The following is a 20,145-nucleotide window of genomic DNA, read 5'->3' as shown; positions in this document are numbered from 1 at the left end:
CTGTCTTAAGTTAGGAAATCCTAACTATTTTTGTAAATTCTAAATCTCAATTGGCAATTGTTTGTTTTTGCCTATACCTACGATTAGAATGTGCATGAGAAGGCGGCTCAACTTCAACGATTACCAAACCATGGTTGGGTTTTGAATGTTGGAGGTAATTAACAATAATACTTGGATTCAACTAATTATAAAAAATGTGTTGGATTAACTAATAACAAAAATAAATAAATAAATCACTCCGGGATGTTTTTCATAAAGTATGTAATAGTCTCAGGCCTTCAGTACAGTTACTTATGTGCAGTTTTGGAAGTTAAGTAAAAGATGTTCTCTGGTCATTTACCATGCAAATAATATTATTATAGTCTTATTATAATATTATGTTGAGTATGTTTGATGGAGTTGAGTAGATATGAAAGTACTTAAGTAGTCCAGTTGGAGGCACAATGGTTTGAATTCACCTGTTTCACCTATTTGACGTATTTGACCAGTCACTTTCCTGTTGAATGGTGTAGAGAATGGTTCTTTCTGAAATGCCGCCCCTGTCCAAAGGTAAGATGTGTGAAGAGGCATTTCAGTGGCTGGATTAGGTCAATCGTGTGTATTAACTAAATAAACACTACCACCAACATGGATTCCTTACTGATATCAGTTGCACTTTTCCAATAAACTATTTGTACCTTTCTGTTACTGAGAAACAGTGTGAATGTAACCAGCAGTAAACAAATCTTCATCTACTCATCATGCAGAAAATGATTTGACAGATTGATCTGTCTTGCCATGGTGAGCTTGCTCATTATAAAAAACGACTCAATTTTCAACTTTATTCTGTATAACTTTCAACTTCCTATTTCCCTTCTGTCTATGCCCCCTTCTCAATTGTATCGGTGCCTATGATCCGCTCTCTAACAACCCACTAAACTAACAAGCTGGTGTTCACTATAATGTTGCATTTAGCTCTTGCTACCTTGTTCCTTTGTCCTCCAACCATCTCCCTCCTTCATCCACTCTTAACTTTGACAAAACTGTCATTACATCTGTAGCTATTTTTCAAAGTGGCTGACTTTCCACCTTTTAACTAACTCCTTTAGATGTGTAGGTGTTTGGATTGATGGCACTGAAAATTAATATAAAGTATTAACTTATTAGTAAATGCTTTGTCACAAGTGTGTGCCATTTACATGATCAGTGAATAGGTGACACCTTACTTTTCATATATAGGAAAGTTTGCATAGTCTGTCCCAACTCTAGCCACAGCCCACATGTTGTGTAAAGGGTACAACCCATGGTTGCATCATGTGTTGATGTTGGAAAGTATGTTTAATGTTTTTTAACACCTCTGACTGGGCAATCCCATTGTGGTTTGAGGTGTTATTATCTGACATTGTTAGAAGGAGGTGTGAACATACTCCTCTGGTAGAAAGTTGCTGTGTTGAAACTAATGTAGTCTCTTAGGCGTTGAGTTAGACTCTGTGTGTGTGTGTGTGTGTGCGTGCGCGTGCACACGCACGCATGTGTATGTGAGTGTACATGCGTCCGTCCGACATTAATCACCTTTTGGCTTGGATGATGCACAATACTTTTGAACTAAAGAGATTATGCTCATTTTGTCACTTCATTAAATGAGTTGCTTTGCATAGTAGCGGGCCTGCTGGGTTTCGTTCTTGTCTTTGTAAATGTAGAATATCCATCTAGGTCTTGGTTTTCATCTTTGGTGATCTGCAGACACTTTCTGACGCCATCTTCTCAGAAGCCATCGATGAATCTAAGATGTGGTTTTGGATATCCTGGTAATCCAGGATGCAGTGGCTGCTCCACTGTACACATAGTTGTGACACTACGTAGAATATTTTGCATGTACCAGGATACAGCAGGTCAGCATCTTGGGGTTGTTGACGAACACTATTGAGAGCAGCACATGCCTATTTTCTAGAGAAATCTCAAGTCCTGCCCTGCAGAAGGGGATCTAACGATGTGTTGCATGCAAAATGATTACACATACAATAGTTTGCTTTTGGTAGAATAACCTTTGTGGATCCTGATTCCTGGTGGAGATCAGGAAGACCAAACACATACTTAGTGACCTGGCCTGACCTATGTTGGGTTTGTTGGATTTATCTCTCGGTGCTCCCTTCATTTGGTATGTGCTATGCTTTTATTGTGTATGCTGTTATGCTTTGATTACTGCAGCAGGGAGCAGCCTAAAGAGTAGAACCACACCGCCAAGACAAACCTTTCATTGCTATGAAAGGTGAACTATAATGTTTAGTCTGTGTAGCCTATGTAGTTCAAAAATGACAAATTTCCGTTTAAAAGTAGGAACTGTCAACAAAATGATTAGAACAATTCTTATCATAAAAACATTGCACAGATTATATAGTTGCATTGTAATGCATAATTATATGGAGGGTTTTTGTGCGAAAAGAAGTTTTTTAGTCAATATGTAAGTGTTGTGGATTTGTAGAAATTACGCTTTTATTGTAAAAAAATAAAAAGTAAAACAAAATCGGACCGGAAGTCTTATTGTTATTCGGGCTGGAGGAACACAAGCCAGTTCACTCAAGCTGCGCTGAGCGGGTGATTAAAATATGTCTACTATCAGTTTTGATAAATCACAACGTTTATCAAACGCCTGGATCGCTCTAAGACGGCTTGACAAAAACGGTTCGTACGTTTCTGTATGTTTTTCGACATGATGATGACTGAGAAATTATTTTCAGCCACTGATGTACTCTCTCTCTCTCTCTCTCTCTCTCTCTCTCTCTCTCTGTGTGTGTGTGCGTGTGCGTGTATCCATAGCAACGACCTTTTTTTTTTAACCCATTGGAGGCTAATGAGCAGGGAAAGGTGGCTATTCAGAGTCTGTTGTGGCAGACCATGGTATAAATCCAAAATGGAAATGAATGTTGTATTCATAGTGGTTTTCCTACCTTTTACCAAATGCTTAGATTCATGTTAGCATAGATAGCTTAACGTTACAGCTTAATCATTCTAACTTCACAAATGATCACAGGAGAGCAACAGCTGCATTTGACTGTTGAGTGGGATTACTGGTTATAACAGGATGATCTCCTGCCTGCACCTTGGCTGTTGCAGTTTATTGTGTGTGTGTGTGTGTGTGTGTGTGTGTGTGTGTGTGAGAGAGAGAGAGAGATTTGCTGTACTTGCAAGAAGTCTTAGCAAGTAAAATAAAAAAGTAAAATTGTCTTGTGCGGACCTAATGGTACCTGCTGCATCTGTTGCAGATGACAGAGTGGTGGCTCTACGAGAAGTGCCCATTCCTCGAGGGGCTGAGGTTACCATGGTCAAACAGGTGTGTGTGTGTGTGTGTAGTGCTGTATGAAGTGTAAGTATGTAGGAATATTGTAGCCTATATGGAGAGACTAGGCCTACATAATCTGGCCCATATCCCTGAATAGATAGTCAAAAGAATAACAAACATTGTTAAAAGTCCCTGCCTGTATGTATGCATGTATTGTTATATTGCATCATAAATATTATACAATCATTTTTTAAGTAGCATTCTCTCTCTTTTCAGATCATCACAAGTGCTTTTGGGCTGAACCCTACCGATTTCATAATCAAGGTACAGCAACTCACGCACCTTCATGTTTAAGATGTAGGCCTGTTTCTGAATGTTTGTAGCCTATAACAGTGTGTTAATAGAACAAAAAGAGGAGAATAATATAGAAAACAGCCTTATTATCCCCCAAAGACTGGAAAATTTCCTTTTGCCTCACCTCAGGCATGGCAAAAACATTTGTTAGATAATATAACAATAGAAAAAACATCATAGTATATTCAGTAAATAGTAACAGCATTGTCTGAGTCACATGAAAATATATTTCATTTAAGAAAATAAAACAGATGAATGATGCGCCGAAAATATCTTTGGTGTATTTTCAAGATATCTTGACTGCCAGCTGAAGTTCAGAGTTAAAGGTGCAATATGTACCGTAAGATTTCTACTATCAATACCAATGACTGAACAATTACTTTGCCAGTTGCTGAGAGTTCTGGCTTTCAAAACTAATTTGCACTCTTCAGAACATTTTCAACAGCTCAATGACAGACACCGGTGCTGTGAGGCAGCGACCGGCGTCACAAGACATTTCGTTCTCAAACCAAAAAGCAAAAGACAAAGCAGTATTATTATTATTATTATTATTATTATTATTACAGTATTTTGCGTTGTGATATATTACCTCTTCACCAGACTTTTCTGTTGAATCTCTGCTGTAATTAGCTACCTTACTTGTCTCTATTGTGAAAATGTGACTATTATTCATGTCAATCACAGGTCACTGTAAGCTGTGCCAGAGACCTGTTGGTGTTGTTGCATTTCCTTGGTCGCCGATAGAGGGCGATAAAAACACTAGATTACTAGATGCCCCTTTAACTTTTACTTTACCTCTATATTGCTGAATGGAAATGCCATACATTTACTCAAAGAAAAGATGAATGAAAGAAAGAAAAGTAGAGCAACACATGGCAAGGACAATATCAAAAATCACTGTTGTCATGATACCAAAGTTTCCCCATGCTGATGCAATGTAAGGTAGGCTGACACACTGTAGACTACTGGGTGAGTAGTCAAATACAGGGTGAAGTTAATCACTCATGCCTATACACTATTGTTAAAAACAATTTTTGGTTGGAACTGAAATGATTTAGAAATTGTGAGTTCCCAGCATGACCAAAACCTTGAGCTGGATCACTGGATACTGTCTGTTTCCAGATAAGGAACCACCGCGGCTGTCTGATCCCCCTGAACAGCTCCATCACTTCTAACAGCAAGCACATGTAAGTCCAACTCACAGCAAATTATTTGTTCAGTCCTGATCTCAACACTGTAACTGGAAAATCTTACACTTGTTTTGAACTCAACTATAATTTGCCTTGGTTGTAGATATTCATGTATTTCAGGTTCCTCCAAGGCCATTGGAAATATTCTCAAAGAAATTACCAGCATTTTATTGTTAGTTTGTTTTGAACTCACCTGAGGTTGTCCTGGCTGTAGCCCAGCCATGCATTCGTAACATAGTACACTGCATTTACTAAGCATTGATGTTAATGTGTGACGTATTTTTCATCATAGGCCATATGTGCTGGAGGTAGCCAAGATCTTCCAGCATGGTAAGAGTGGATTCAGCTAATATTCTCTTTGATAGGGGACAGTGCATGTAATGCAATGTCACAAGTGATATGATATGTGTGATATGTGTGTGTTATTCTCTATTCTCTTGCCTGAATCACTCATTAGCCACACCCTCTTTCTGCCAAATTGATATACTAATTCAGGCTGAGGATCATGCAAGTTATTCTCAAGGGATGTTGTGTCTATTATGGTTGTGATTGTTCTGTTCCCAGTGCGTCCCAAGCCCAGGACCATCGCCATGACTGTGATCAACAAGAGCATGAAGACCAGGCTACAGACCATTGACAGGAGGGTATGACACAGTAACCATATAGAAGTGTTTTCCCTATATTCATTCAGCAGTGCTGGGCTGCAATAAAATTTCTTTGCTTTGCTCAGAATCTCCCAAAAACAAACGAGTACAGGGCTAGTGCTTAGAAATAGCAGTTTTCTCCATGTGCTATAAAGTATCCAAGAGCAGTTTTAACACTGAAATCCGCAGTACAGCTACTCAAACTGTGATGCCTGCATTTAACATCAACGGCTGCCCTCTCCTCTTCTCTCAGCAGGGCAGAGATTTTAAATTCTTTACTAGACAGAGTCTTCAGTTACTAAGTTATGTCGTGACTATATCAGACAGTCACTGTCGGACTGAATAGTTTATAACTCAAAAGGTGTTTGCCTACTGTCATAGACTACCTGATTCAAAATCTGTAATGAAACCAACACAAATGAATTCTTTTTGGCAGGTGGCAAGCCCTCTAGATAGGCTGGCCAACTCTCAGAGAGGAATAACATGCATGCCCCTGCATTTTCCTTCACAGTGCAGCAATCAACCCCCCAAAGTCCTCAGTCCAGATTAAAGGAGGTTGGCCCCGACCCTGCCAGTTGAATATTTTGAGGAACACTACAGCATTCTCAAAACCAAGCTGATTCTTGTTGAGAGAGAAGAGCCGCATAGTAATCATGTAGTGACAAAGTAGGGATATATTGCACATACAGAGGAAAGCACACACTAGCCTTTTTTGTTATTGTTGTTTTAGTAGAAATCTTACAGTACATATTGTATTTTTTTTTATGTTTAACTTTAACAAGCACTTTGTAACTCCGTTTTGAAAAGTGCAATGTAAAAAATGTTGTTCAGAATAATCCTAGAAAGGAAACATGTACAGTCCACGATACCCTGTTCCTTCATTTCAGATTCAGAGACTGGAGGACCTCCTGCCTCAGATCAAACTCAGACGCAGTGAAAAACTGAACCAGGTACTTGATTCCTCTAGGCGTCCTACATTAAAATAAACACAATGATAACTGTGATAGGCCAGGCTTTTATGATAAACACTATGTGAAACTCTTCTTGGTACAAAAGCACAACAATGGCACAAACAGGAGATCTAATCAGTGATTTTATTGGGTGGAAATGTGACTAAATAAATGTTATAGCTCCTATTATGATGAAACTCCATCTGTGGCATCTCTGTCCTCTGTGTCTCAGGAGATCGAGTCTCTCAACCAGAAGCTGAGGTTCCTACATAAGAGAATGCAGGTGAGTCCTTCTGCTGAGAAACACCATAAGCTTCCAACTTCTGCTCTCAGGAATTCAGATGTTTTAGATCAATGTCTCTACTATGATACTGTGGTGTACATGTGTTATGTGTTTGTCTAACATAAATGCATTCTACATAACTGCAGTCTTACTTGGTTACAATCTTACGTATCTAAGTAGAGCTCTTGCAAACAACATCACTTTTGATTTTTGAACAGTACACCTGTTGCCGCTAATAAAGACAACCTTGCATGTTGCCTTGATTTTATTTATTGATTTATTTTTCATCAAAATTGTCTAAAGCCAAGCATATTGGCAATCTCAATGTTGCATACCGTGTGACAGTAACACTGAGTACCAGTGTGCCCTGACTGTCCTGCTGTGTTGCAGGTGGCAGACTCTCACAGCTGGAGGGGCGTGCTGACCAGAGCCCCTCTGTGGTAGACCAGCCCCACATGTCCAGCTGCTCTAGACTCCTCAGGTCCATGATGGAAGACACAGAAGATCTGTACGGCTGTAGTTACACTTGTTATTCAGCGCAGGTTTTATCATCTCATCATGTGTTGAGATTTCAGAGAAGTGCGGTCAGCAATCTGGGTAAACACAAGGGATTTGACCTGGGAACATGCTGATCACAAACCCACTTCTCTGACCTCTAGGCTACTACTGCCTTGGTTGGTACAATATTGCACAGCAACATTAAACCAGGAGCACTAAACCCATACATAGATTAAAGTAAGTATCAAGTGTAGATGCACCTATATAGCCAAGGCTGTGTTTCAATCTGCCACATCCAATCACAAAAGTAATCTTGAAATGAGAATTGTAACTGTAGCCTTACATGTAATCTGTTATTCCCCAACCTTGCCCACCAAAATGTGCTACAGACATTTTAACTTTTAGAGCGTGTTATCAAAGACCAAACTATCCTCTGATTTGTGACAAAAAATCATAAATCATGTGTGGAATTGTCATTGAAGTTGTTTTATCAATACATCTCTTTTGAAGCAATATGCTATAGCATTCTTCCTAAAAAGCATTTACTGTAGCTTAAGAGCAAAGAATCTCAGTTTTGGGATTTTTTCAGCCTGTAAGTCTAGTGTGAAACGTAGTCTCTCACCCAGGAAACTTTTGAAAAACATATTATTACACTTTTGTTGTGACCCATGAGAATTAATTTTGGTTACCAATTTATGGATTTACCTCTGTAAGTACACCAGCCATCGAATGCCGTGGGGCACCAGCTTCTGTGAAATATCAAATCAGCAGTTCAAATATGAATGACTGACAAATGACCAAATATCTCAGGATTGCCTCGCCTTTTGTGTGCCATGAAACCAATGAAATAAAGGTTATAAGGAGAAATTGAGAATGTTGTATATTTCATTGAATCAAAAAAGCAAACAACAAAAAAATATAGCCGCAAGCAGCAACTGGCGGGGTCCGAGCAGCTGATGACCTCTGGGATGAATGTGTCATGTGGGCCAATGTGCAAGCGTGGTCCCTGTGGCATACTGAGCATTTTCAAATTTGTACGGAGTTTGTACTGTATACAATGAGTACAATGACTGAGATATAAATACAATCAATGTGCCCCCTATAGGCGATACTTGGAGCAGATACTTGCACACGTGTACCAAATTTGGTTAAGATAGCACAATGCGTTCCTGAGTTATGGCACTTTTTGTCAAATAGGCCCCGCCAACACATTACCAAACTTTGGAAGCCAATGTTATCAAAATTGTATGAATATCAAATTAGGAGAAGATTGGACAAAATTTGTAGGAGTAGCAAAAAAACAGTTTTGGACAAAATTCAAAATAAAAACTAGTCATACGGAAATGGGCGGGGCCTTGGACTCTGGCGAGGCGGCGATGAAGTGTAGGGACGGACTGAGCAATGACACCAATGTTGCCCAAGTTGGTCACATCCATCCAGATGACTCTTTGCGGCCTATACAGCCCAGCTAAATGGAAAACAGAATGACTTTTATTTAACTGACCAAATGCCTTTCTTAAAACATGAAATTGTAAACATAGGAAATTTCATTAGTGATTCAGGAGAAATGAAATGTGAAAATATCATATCTGAGTTCAAATATTCAGTACTGTTGAAAAATAAATCCATGCTCAAGTAACAAAAAAGAAGGTGCAACCTTAAATCCAAAATAGCATGCTGAGAGAGAAAGGTGCAACACTCTCTTGTAGAAGAGAAATAGAGAAGTGAAAGTATTATTTTGTCATTTGTTAGAGATATGACGCCAAAAGAAAAGTGTGAAATTGACACCTGAACTGTCTAGCCACACTTACCAGCTTCATTTTAAGCCTTGCATGTCTACTAAATATACAGTAGTACAAAGACACATATGGATTATACAACACCTAATAGCCTATCATTTCCTACGCACACACACACACACACACACACACACACACACACACACACACACACTTACCTAAACCTGATCACATAATAAATTCTTCACATTAACATTTAAATTGGCCTTTAAACATAAACAACACATTTTCCACAGTTATCCTGACCTGACAAAACTTTATTTTCCCAAGTACACCTTACACCCATTTTCCTTAACATGCATCTATACTATAAAAAAATATCAGGATTTACAGCAGGATTTACACACTCAAAGCCAACAGCACGTTAGAAAAATACCTATCTAAATATAATTTTGGAATCTGTTTAAGTCTAACAACTGAATGCAAGTCATGTTGCAAATTAAATAGCAAAAACAGGTAGACCTCTGAAGGCTAAACGAATCTGTCCTCTGTTTACAGCCCACAAACTTTAACAGCGGCCTCTATCGACAGGCCCCTACACACCCGTTAATCTGGTGAGAATGGAAATGAAAGTGGAAGCCTACACAAGCTTATCTTTTTTGAAAGATGATGATAACATATGTAGGGATACTAGGCTATTGAAGATTGCATTCAAATTGATATTCAAAACAGTTTTTTTAATACAAAAGTGAGATGAACATAAAAAACTATTGTATGCCCTCATTGCGTATGTAATATTGCTATGCCTATTATCTTTTTTTGTTATTGCACTTATGGGAGAGAAAACTAAATAAACAATTACAAAAGAATTACAAGGTGCAAACACATATTATTCTAGCCCTAAAAAACATATTTAAAAAAAAAAAATAATAATTAAAACTGAGGGGAACACTCACTGTGACAGTGCCATGTTGACACCTTCAAAACAAATGTTTAGGTTATTATAGGGGGAATTTTGGGGCTCTGGTGTTGATATAAATAACTAAGCCCGTTGACTGCAGGGCAGTAAATGTAAAGTTAGTGACAGCATCATCATGTATCAGGCTCTGGCTTAGGGGCCCCCCTAAACTCTTGGGCCCCTGGGCCTGTGCCCAGTTGGCCTGTTCAGTAATCCATCCATGCCTCCAGTCACTTCCATTGTAAAACTGACTGGGAGAAAATTATTGAAGTTGCACCCTCTGCATTTTTTATATGACAGGAGGGTGCTCTCAGGCTGTTTCAGGTTATAAGGTAAAACCCATAGACCGTAAAAATAAATAAATAAATAAATAAATAAATAAAAGAGGTAAAACCATACCAGCAAGGGCGTCTAGGAACTTTTGTTTCAGGGCACATTTATTACATCGGACTGTTTTGATGAAACACCGGGGCATGGCGGGTGTTTTGATTCCTGATTAGCAAGAAGTTAGATGCGAATATATAGAAACAACGCTTAATTCATGGTTAGATTGAGAAATGGAGCTAATTTATAGTTAGGTGTTTTGTTACTTTGAAATGTGCTTGTGTTTTTGTAATGGTGTTAGGATTGAAGTCGCTGCCATGGTAACTAATATCAACCTAACATCAGTTTGGTCAGAATTTGCAGTTAGCCTCAAGTTGGCTATGGTTAGCCAGCTAGCTGTAATGTGGCTGGCTAGCTAGATAGCTAGCATAGCTAAGTTACAGCTGCATTCAAAGTCTGTCGGACTAAATGCCTGTCAGACGGGCTCTGGTGGACTGCGCCGTGTTGTCTCTACAAGACGCCTGTGTGTTTTATCCGTACTGTAGAGGCTGCTTCTCAAGGATAGACGTACAACAACAGGACACAACGAGGTAAATACAAGCCATCAAAGCATGATTCGTTTACATTTGAAGGGGGGAACAGTGGGTAGGTAAATAAATATTCCTTTCACATCTTTCCTAAAATCTGTCTTGATTAAGTGGCTTGCGTTTCATCATGTATTTATGTAGGGGCTGTCTTCCCCACTATAACTGCATCTGAGTACAGATGAAAATCTAGGGTTCCCCAATCCTCAAATTCATTCTCAGCCTAAACACACACACACACGTATAGTCACACACCTCCTCCTATCTTCTCTCTCTCCACCCTCTCATAGATGCAGATGCTCCAAGTGTGGCTACAGCTGTCTGAAGGAACGGGTTGACTACAGGTACCGTCTGTCACTGAGAGTGGCCCGGGACAGCCACATATTTGGAGTAACAGTATTTGGAACCTGTCTGGACCCATTCTTTGGCATTCATGCAAGTGGATTACAAAGGTAAGCGTGGAAGATGAACTGTCAAGTAGTAATTTACTTGACAGTTTTTTTTTTTGTTTTTCTTTTATAATTTGAAGAAACTATTTGTCACATTTTGTCAGTCTTCTCTCCATTGTAAACATTTTGAATCTGCAAGTGTCAGATTCACTTTACCAATGTTTCATTGAATTATGCCCATGGTGCTTCAAGAAGGCTCATCCTGTTATTCAGCATTTAAGTCTTTCTCCCATCCTTACTATCTAGTTTGGTGAAAACTAGTCTACGGTTTTGTTGTTGTGTCTGTGATGCTGCAGGTTGGTGCAGGACTCAGATCTGCCAGTTGAAGCACCAACCAGATCCAAACTGCTGGTCAAGGCTGTAGAGGACTGTTTCATTGGGAGACATTTTATCTTTGGAATAAAGGTATCATAGAGATGGGGTATTTCAGGGACTTAAAGACGTATACTAGGCATGTGCCAGTACTGATACTGGTTTCTGATATCGATAGTACTATTACAGAATTTCTCCAGTTTAAAATGTGATCCTCTATTAATCCCAAGAGCTACATGTAACATGTCAGAAAATCTAAGCCAAGTATCTTGATTATCTTGCCTTTTCATACATAAATCTTTGATCTCACTAAGAGTGTTAAAATGATTAGATCTCAAACATTTTTGTCTAATGGCTCCAAACTAAGTGAAATCCAATATGATCCACCCCATTAAACACAACCCACTCCATTAAATGCCTTATTAAATTTGAACAAATTCCACATGGTACCAGTGCTCAAATTAAAGCTGAGATAGAATATAGTAGTTTTAATTTAGCTGTTTTGTATTTTTGTTAGGCGGGGTTTTGAGAGAATGGACATTACATTCATATGTCTGCTGCATAATGTTTGATAATATTGTCATGGAAATAACAATTAATACAGTGCATGGAACTTAAAAAGCAGATGTGTTGCCATCAAAGGCGTTATTGTGCTGAACAGTCCAGCTGCATCACTCTTGAATATCTCTGTCACAGATGTTTCCATGACTACAAAAGGCAACAGTGAAGATGTAGTCACCCACAAATTATGCAGTTTCAATCTGAACCAACAAATCACCTTGTTTTGACCTTTAATTGTAGCACCTCCTTGGGTCAATCAGTATAATTTTGAAAATTCCAGAAGACAGTGGTGAGGTGCCTAACAAGTTTTGTCCAAATCTGATCAGTGGTGTCTGAGATATTGCATGTGATGGACAAACACGCAGTATTTGAACTTTGTGGAAAATACATTGATCAATTGATTCATCCTCTCATCCATTTGATCCAAATTCTTTGATTCATCCAGTTGATTGAATTGAACATGAATTGCACCCTGCCATGTAGAATAGATTATGAGGCTTTGAACAACATGTCCAAAATGTATGTTTAATTCAACTTTCATACATATGTAGTCTGCGTGATCTCAACCAGCCCTGGTTTTGTCTCTCTCCCATAGGTAACTGCCACAGAAACTGGCCCTTTGTTAGAAAGGCCTGTCCCAAATGGCTCCACTAGTAAAGACACAGCCCAGTTCATCGCCAGTCAGATTATCCTCCCCAAAGCTGCAGCCCTGGGAGGCTGCACTTTGATCAGTTATTACCGGATCCTTCTTCAAAAAGCTGCAGAATATCCGCTGGGATCCACTGATCCCAGCAAAACCTCCGGACCTCCAGCAACAAGCCTACTGCTGATTCCTCATCATTCTCCAGCCAGCAGCTTCAATAATACCACACTGCCCGCCTCGTGTCTTCTTTCCCAATCACCGCAAAGGTAATTACATTAAGAAGATATTGTCAACCATCGCTTAGTATTTGATAATTCTCTGCATATTATAGGGAGGGCGACCTCTGTAGACGTCCAGAATCAAATTAGAAATGAATGGGAGTCGATCAAAGTGAAAAATCATTACAAGCTAACTAGTTAATTGACAGGGATGTGTGACTATTTCACCACTATAATTGAAGAGGTAGAAAAACGTCTACAGTCATCTTGTCACTCATTAAAGCACATACATTTTCAGTGTTAATCTCCTCTATCAGATGGTCTCACTAGATGAATATGGTTAGATTTGAAAGTGCCCACTATTATGACATTGCTTGACCATAGTTTATTTTTTTTCTCTTTGTATTATGACAACTGCTTGACTATTCCCTGTGTTTTACTCCTAGATCACGGCACCAGGACTGCACCCTTAGTCCCACCCCACCGTGGCAACAGTCACTGGGACTGGTGACTTCATCAGCGGAGCAGGAGGAAGGCTGCAGCACCCAGGACAGTGGAAATGAGAATGACAGACAGACACACAACAAAAGACCGCCACATCATACACCTGTGTGGCAGAGAGGCTGCTGGGAGAAACATGAAGTCACACTGGAGAGAGCACCATCACCCCTTCCATCATTATATGAGAGCAGCTCTTGCAATAGTCAGTCATTCACCAAATGCACAGACTCATCTATCCAGAATGCTAATGGAAACTCCCCCACCCTGCACACTTGGTCCAGTCCTTCCCAGCCTGGCCACAGTAGGATTCTACCACTCAGCCCCAGGGAGAAGGGGCTTTCTGAAAGAGAGCAGACCAAATCATCTTTGTCAAGTTCCGTGGCTTGGGAGGATTTGCCTTTCTCTGAGAGTCTAGCGGCGTTTTTGTGTGAGGGAGATGAAGTGTTTGACACATTTAGTGAAACGGAGCCAAATGTAATTGCACCAAATCAGAAAGAAACATCTAGAAGCGACACATCAGTTGGACAATCACATGACAAGAACTCGTCAAATGAATCTGTCTCACTTTGTCAAAGTATCAACCCATTGACAGACACGCACTCATACAAGAGGATACTACAAGATGTCATTAATACAGCTGCAGTGAGTTATGGGGATGACGTCACTCTTGATTTACCTGACCAGACAGACAGGGACCCTGATGGGTGTGAAAACAGGTGGCAAACCAGCAATGTTTGTTCCCATGAGTGTGAGCAGGAGGATGAGGAGGCTGGTTCTGTATCTTTCAATAAATGCAAGGATGAAGAAGAGCAACCTGTAGAGGACGTTTATGATTGTTCAGCAGACTTATTCAGTAGCTCACTGATGAACACAGAGACACTCACCACGCATGCAGAGACTGACAGCAAGATGCCAGTCCAGTATTTATACACACCAGATAAACAAGGTCTAAATAGCAATAAAGGCATTCACATAGACAGTGGTGGCAATTCGCAGTCACCAGGCACGCAAGATCTGAATAGCGATAAAAAAGCCACTATTGATATGATCCAGTGTGATTATTCACAGTCTCTTGACTTCATCCCTCCCTCTCAGTCTACTCCCATAGTGAAGGTAGCTGTCGTTGCAGGGTTACCTGCTTCCACACATAGGACCTCTACATTGGGTGAATTCAGCTTGCAACCCGACAGGCGGGATTCTTATGCTTTTCACTTGAGTACACCTGGATGGGACAGTGAAAAGCTGACCAAAATCACCTCTTCACTTTGTCAGTTAAACAGTCTCAGTGCTAACCAGCTGCACCAGTGTGGCAGAGTGTGTGCAGAAGAAAACCTGGTGTGCAGTACTACACCCAGCAGACGCAGACGCAGCCGCAGCCTTGCCCCCAAGAGAAGTTTCTGGAAGCTGGACGAGCCTCGACACTGTCTGCTAGCCCAGCAGCATCTGAGGCTCCAGAGAGGAAGTGCTGTAAACAGAGGATCAACAGGGAGAAGAACAAACCACAAGTGTGACACAAGTGTGTGCGATGTGAGTGTGTGTGACTATGAGGACAATGAAATAACGGGCCCTCCTAAAACGCGACTGCCTGTAAAGCCCAGACGGAGAGGACACAACGATAACTGTGACGGGGGTTTTGGTTATGATCGGAAAGGACAGCAGACGGACGGAGTTAAGTGTAAGAGAACTCTGTTGGACCAAACATCACAGACACATGTGGCACAAAGACAAACAGGAAATGGTGTCTGCAGTCAGCCATGTGGCAGTGAGAGGGCAGGGTCCAGTAAAAACACATCAGTTGATGAGGTAAGTCCGGATGGGTCTGACAGTCACTCCCTCCATGATGAGGACGAGGCATGTGATTGGTCCAAAGATTTGTTCTCTGACTCGCTCTGAGAGGTACAACATAAATGTGCACATAAATGATTGTTTTTATACTCTTGGCTGGCTGTATCTTGATCAGTTAAGGGTTAAATGTGTTAATTTAATGGTCTGCTCAATGAATACATTTGACCCTTAAGTTGGATTGTATCAGAAGTATTTGAAATTCTATGTATTTTAAACCTGCGACAGGGTATGATATACCTATTTTTGTTTTGAAAGAGTTTTTAAAAGTATAACATTCCTAACAGCAGAATCATATCATTACATAAGGCTTGCCTGCATATTTTTAAGGTGGAATATTTATTAGACAATATTGAAGCAGTGCCAATGAACAGCTCAAACATACTTTTAAGGTGGCAGATTTAAGGTGATGAAATGTTTGAACACATTTAAAATTGCACTAATGAATTGATCAGACCTGGTCAAGTAGATTTATGGTGGTATTGGTGAATTGGTCAGACAGACTTTTAAGGTGGTAATGTTCTGGAGACCTCAGGAGGACTTTTATGCAATCTTCACAAAAGCAAGATCAGACTTTGCAAGGTTTTGCAGACCCTGTCTGTGTATTGCTATTGTTGTCATGCATTTAGAAGTGCAATAAACCACTATTTTACTTGGCTATTTTACTTGAGTCATTTTCTGTCATATCATTTCAGTCCATCACTGTGTGGAATAAAATGATTAATTAAATTAATGTCAACAGGATAAAATCTAGTGAGTTGGTCAGAGTTGGCAGGTTGTTTTGCTGTCAATGATGCAACTATTGACTAAGTAGTCAGTTAAAAGTGTGAATCATTGCTGTTTTTTGTTTTTTTTTGTTCCCTGAGCTCCCCCCCTCAAACACACACACACACACACACACCTCCCAATCTTTTCACACCTGTTGCAGCTCTCCCTGTTCTCCTCTCACCTACTCAACCTGGGAGTTTATTCCCTCTCACAACCAATTCACTGCTGGACTGCACTTTGACAATAACAAAACTAGTTCAAGAAGTGAAGAATATTTCCTCAGAAGGAAATATTGCGTCACTATATTCTTAAGTCTTGGAAGCACCAATGATAGACAGTGTGACAGATTTGGTAAGGTTAGAGGGGGAAGAGTAGGCAGGTGTACAGATAAATTCCAAAGGGATCACAAACAAACTCCATCTCCTTTTCCATATTGCTCAAGTGTCCTTCCAGAAGTTGTTCATCTATTCTTGCCTATAAATGTGTTTTCCATCAACTTCACTATTCAATCAATTCAACAGTGAAGAGAATCTATGAAAAAACATGCACCCCACTTAAAGCAGGCAATCCACACCACTGCTAAATAGATACTAGTTTTGAGATCTGAAAGGATAATAATATAAATCAGTTTACCTGCCAGTACATCTAGTGTATGTTTTCTTCACCTTTCTCTGATTTAGTGCTAATTTGTCCATATTTAAGAACTAACATGTTTGTCTTTTTGTCGTTATAATTCAAATAGGTGAATTCACTGGAATACATTGTGGTGGGGTAATGAAAGCTGCCACTGATGACAAAAAATGAAACTCTGCAAAGCTGCTAAGAAAAAAATTCAAACAATCAATGTTCATCCAGATATGATGTAGAAACCTTAATAGGGCGTTGAGCCACTGCAAGATACCAGAATGGCTTCAATGCAGTTTGGCAAGGATCCTGCAAGTGTCTGAGACTCCACCATTGACTGTAGCATCGTAAGTGCTGAAGTAGCTTAAGATCTGGTGATGGCTCCGATCATATGTATTCTTTGTACTATTTCTATTGCAAACGTGCTTTTTAGGTGTAATAAGGGATTTATAAACTGCAATCACACCATATCCCTCCCTAACTTATGGATGAACTGTTCTTAAAGAGTGTAGCACCCAATAATGTAATAATTTCCCGAAAATGTAATAACGCCTGAAAATGTAATAAAATTTGCACTTAACTTGATCGAAAATGTAATAAAACCCAATAATGTAATAACTTGACCAATAATGTAATAAAATGTCCTGACTGATATTGTAATAACATTTTTTACCGATAATGTAATACCTTTCAGGTGGGTCATTTTTTTTTCAAAACTGTTGATGTTCATTTTCAGTCCAGAGTTCTACATTTTGTGTTTTAAGAATTTAAGAATGTTATATACATTGGATTTGAAATGAAAGAATGACTATTAGGTTAAAGTGCAGACTTTGAGCACCATACAGCCATATGCACATGGGCAGAAACTCAGGGACATGCAACTACATCCTGGTCTTATTGAGTGGGTGATGGACTACCTCCTTGGGAGACCATTCCAGGTCAGATAAGCTTCTGAGCCGCACTGGGGATCCCAGGTAACTGTTCCCTAAACCTTCCTCGTCACTCTCTATACCACGGATTTCCAACAAAACACTGCCTCATGAAAACAACCACAATCCAACAAAACAACTTTCGGTAACACTTCATTTGAAGGGGGTATACATAAGCATTCATAACACCTACATATGCACTACATGACACCTGACATAAACATACATAACCAGTCATAAATGTTTGTTCCACCTGGTCATAAAGGCTTATGATGTCACTTTCAATGTCAAATTGACATCATCCTCTATGTCAAGTGACATAGTGGTCAGTTGACATATACTGTCATACTGATATGTTATGACACTTTCTGCTTCAAAATGACATAGTACTTTCTTCCTTGCACAACGACCAATCAGCATGGGTATGGGCGGGTTCATTTCCCATTGATAGGGATTTTAGTTTAATGCATCTTTGCCTGATAACAACGTACCACTTGCTATCTGTTGTAAATTTCAAATTCTACATAAAGCCTAGAGTTTACATTTCCAAACATGAAATATAAAAATAAACATAAAAATGTTATTACAATATCAGTCAGGACATTTTATTACATTATTGGTCAAGTTATTACATTATTAGGTTTTATTACATTTTTGATCAAGTTAAGTGCACATTTTATTACATTTTCAGGAAATTATTACATTATTGGGTGCTACAAAGAGCAAATCAGCACTAAATCACATAGGGCAGAAAACTCTTGCTGCATTGCTCTCTGTGGGTTGAAACTTTCAAGCATGTTGCACTACTGGCCACACCCCAGTCAGTGATGTCAAAGCAGGTGTTTTCCATCAGCTGTCAAAGGCAAAATACATTTATTCGTATGAAAGAGTTGTGGATTATTACTTTAAGTGTTTCCATTGTTTTGCCAGTTACATGTAACTGTGCACATATGTATTCAGACTGCATAGAGCATTCATAGCTGCCTGTGACGCAGCCTTCTTATATCTTCAGGACCAATGGTAAACACTCAGGAGGAAAACCATACCACTGCATTGCGTGTAAGAGTTTATGTGTTCCAGAGATCTAACAAAGCATCAATAAATACACTCTCTGGCAATATTTAAATGCATTGAATGTGGGTAAATATTCTCAACATGATATGGGTTACAGCCAGGTGGCACAGAATTGGCAGCAGACAGATGGGACAGTTTCAGGAAAGAAACTTCATCATTGCTCAGTTTGTGGGAAGAGCTCCACCGGACTGGAAAGTCACTTCTGTCTTATAGACTGAAATGTTGTATGCATTTTTGGGGATAAAGTAATTCTTGCAAGTTAAGGCAGTGTGCAGGACTTGTTTTCCTATGCTTCTCTATGATAACAGACATATTGCATTTTAATATCTTGCATGTTTGGTTGCCACATTACTATTGTTGTTAAGGCCTAACTAGCTTCTTACAGATTGATACTATATTTTACTTTATAAAAAAAGCTTATTACTAAACAAAATTATGATGCAGCTAGTTAACCATTTTCCTAGCTTTCTTGTCTATTATGTTATCATTTATCCTATATTGATGCATAATAACATTATTTTTTTCAGAAAGCACTTTGCATTGCATTAATCTACATATTCAACAAAAAGGAGGCAAGTGCTAATAGCCACAGTTAGTTCTTGGACTATATCGTACTCAGGTCCCAGAGGAGGATATGAAGCATGTGAAAATGTAGTTAAAACAAAGGCGTGGTGTATATAACAAACAGCATGAGATGAAAAACAAACTTTACAGCACATACTTCATGGCTAACTCAATGGATGTTTTAGTTGTTGAAAATGTTGGTTGCAAGGAGGACTTTTATTTTGAAATTTGTTGTTTAAATTGTATCTTTCACTGCTATGCCACAAAATACTTAAAACCAGGTCACACCTTATGACAGTTGCCATATAGTGTAAACCTCCTGTCAGGTAGACTAGTGTCCCAAGGTGCAGTTATAAGAACTTTTTTGTTGCTCTGTCAATAAAACTTTGTAATGCAATGTAGGCCGGATCTCTGCAAATCCCCATCCACTACACAACACATTCATTGATACTGTGTGTAATGTACCTGTACACATTTTGTCTGCAGTGTAGAATCTTCTGTTTTTATCTCAGCTTGGCTCAACATTGTGGTAATCTACCGCCCCCCCAGCTGCTCTAAAGACTGCCAGAGTCAAGCCTCTTCTTAAGAAACCCTCCCTTGACCCTGCTGCTATCCAGAACTACAGACCTGTATCTCTTCTCTCATTTCTATCCAAAACCCTTGAGCGAGCAGTTTCCAACCAACTTTCTCTCTATCTCTCCCAGAATGACCTCCTGGACCCTCTTCAATCCGGTTTCAAGGCTTCTCACTCTACTGAAACTGCACTCCTTGCTGTCACAGAGGCCCTGCACACTGCCAGGGCTTCATCCCTCTCCTCTGTCCTTGTCCTCCTTGACTTGTCTGCTGCTTTTGATACAGTTGACCACCAAATCCTTCT

The 20,145-nt window shown here is 39.5% G+C and overlaps 2 protein-coding genes across 4 annotated transcripts; both read left to right on the top strand.

Annotated features, from left to right (window-relative positions):
• The first annotated feature begins 1,573 nt into the window (after positions 1–1,573).
• On the top strand, positions 1,574–8,037 carry LOC139912265 (uncharacterized). Of its 3 annotated transcripts, none has more exons than XM_071900027.1 (9): positions 1,574–1,787; positions 3,243–3,310; positions 3,536–3,583; positions 4,736–4,800; positions 5,096–5,133; positions 5,368–5,447; positions 6,335–6,397; positions 6,630–6,680; positions 7,071–8,037. In XM_071900027.1, the coding sequence occupies exons 1-9, from the start codon at positions 1,757–1,759 to the stop codon at positions 7,122–7,124; spliced, it is 498 nt and encodes a 165-aa protein (XP_071756128.1). In that variant the 5' UTR covers positions 1,574–1,756; the 3' UTR covers positions 7,125–8,037. The 3 variants fall into 3 exon arrangements, with proteins under 3 accessions (XP_071756128.1, XP_071756127.1, XP_071756129.1); XM_071900026.1 differs by lacking the exon at positions 1,574–1,787 and adding an exon at positions 2,529–2,661; XM_071900028.1 differs by lacking the exon at positions 1,574–1,787 and adding an exon at positions 2,544–2,661 and having other exon boundaries at positions 3,250–3,310.
• Positions 8,038–10,667: 2,630 nt separating this feature from the next.
• ddias (DNA damage-induced apoptosis suppressor) lies at positions 10,668–16,625 on the top strand. Its single transcript, XM_071900010.2, has 5 exons — positions 10,668–10,789; positions 11,074–11,235; positions 11,529–11,637; positions 12,701–13,014; positions 13,413–16,625. The coding sequence occupies exons 1-5, from the start codon at positions 10,668–10,670 to the stop codon at positions 15,358–15,360; spliced, it is 2,655 nt and encodes an 884-aa protein (XP_071756111.2). The 3' UTR covers positions 15,361–16,625.
• Positions 16,626–20,145: the final 3,520 nt, after the last annotated feature.

Source organism: Centroberyx gerrardi, chromosome 1 (genome assembly GCF_048128805.1).
Source record: "Centroberyx gerrardi isolate f3 chromosome 1, fCenGer3.hap1.cur.20231027, whole genome shotgun sequence".
NCBI classification, from domain to species: domain Eukaryota; kingdom Metazoa; phylum Chordata; class Actinopteri; order Beryciformes; family Berycidae; genus Centroberyx; species Centroberyx gerrardi.
The sequence above is the reverse complement of the archived record's forward strand: the minus strand, read 5'-3'. Positions and strand labels throughout refer to the sequence as shown.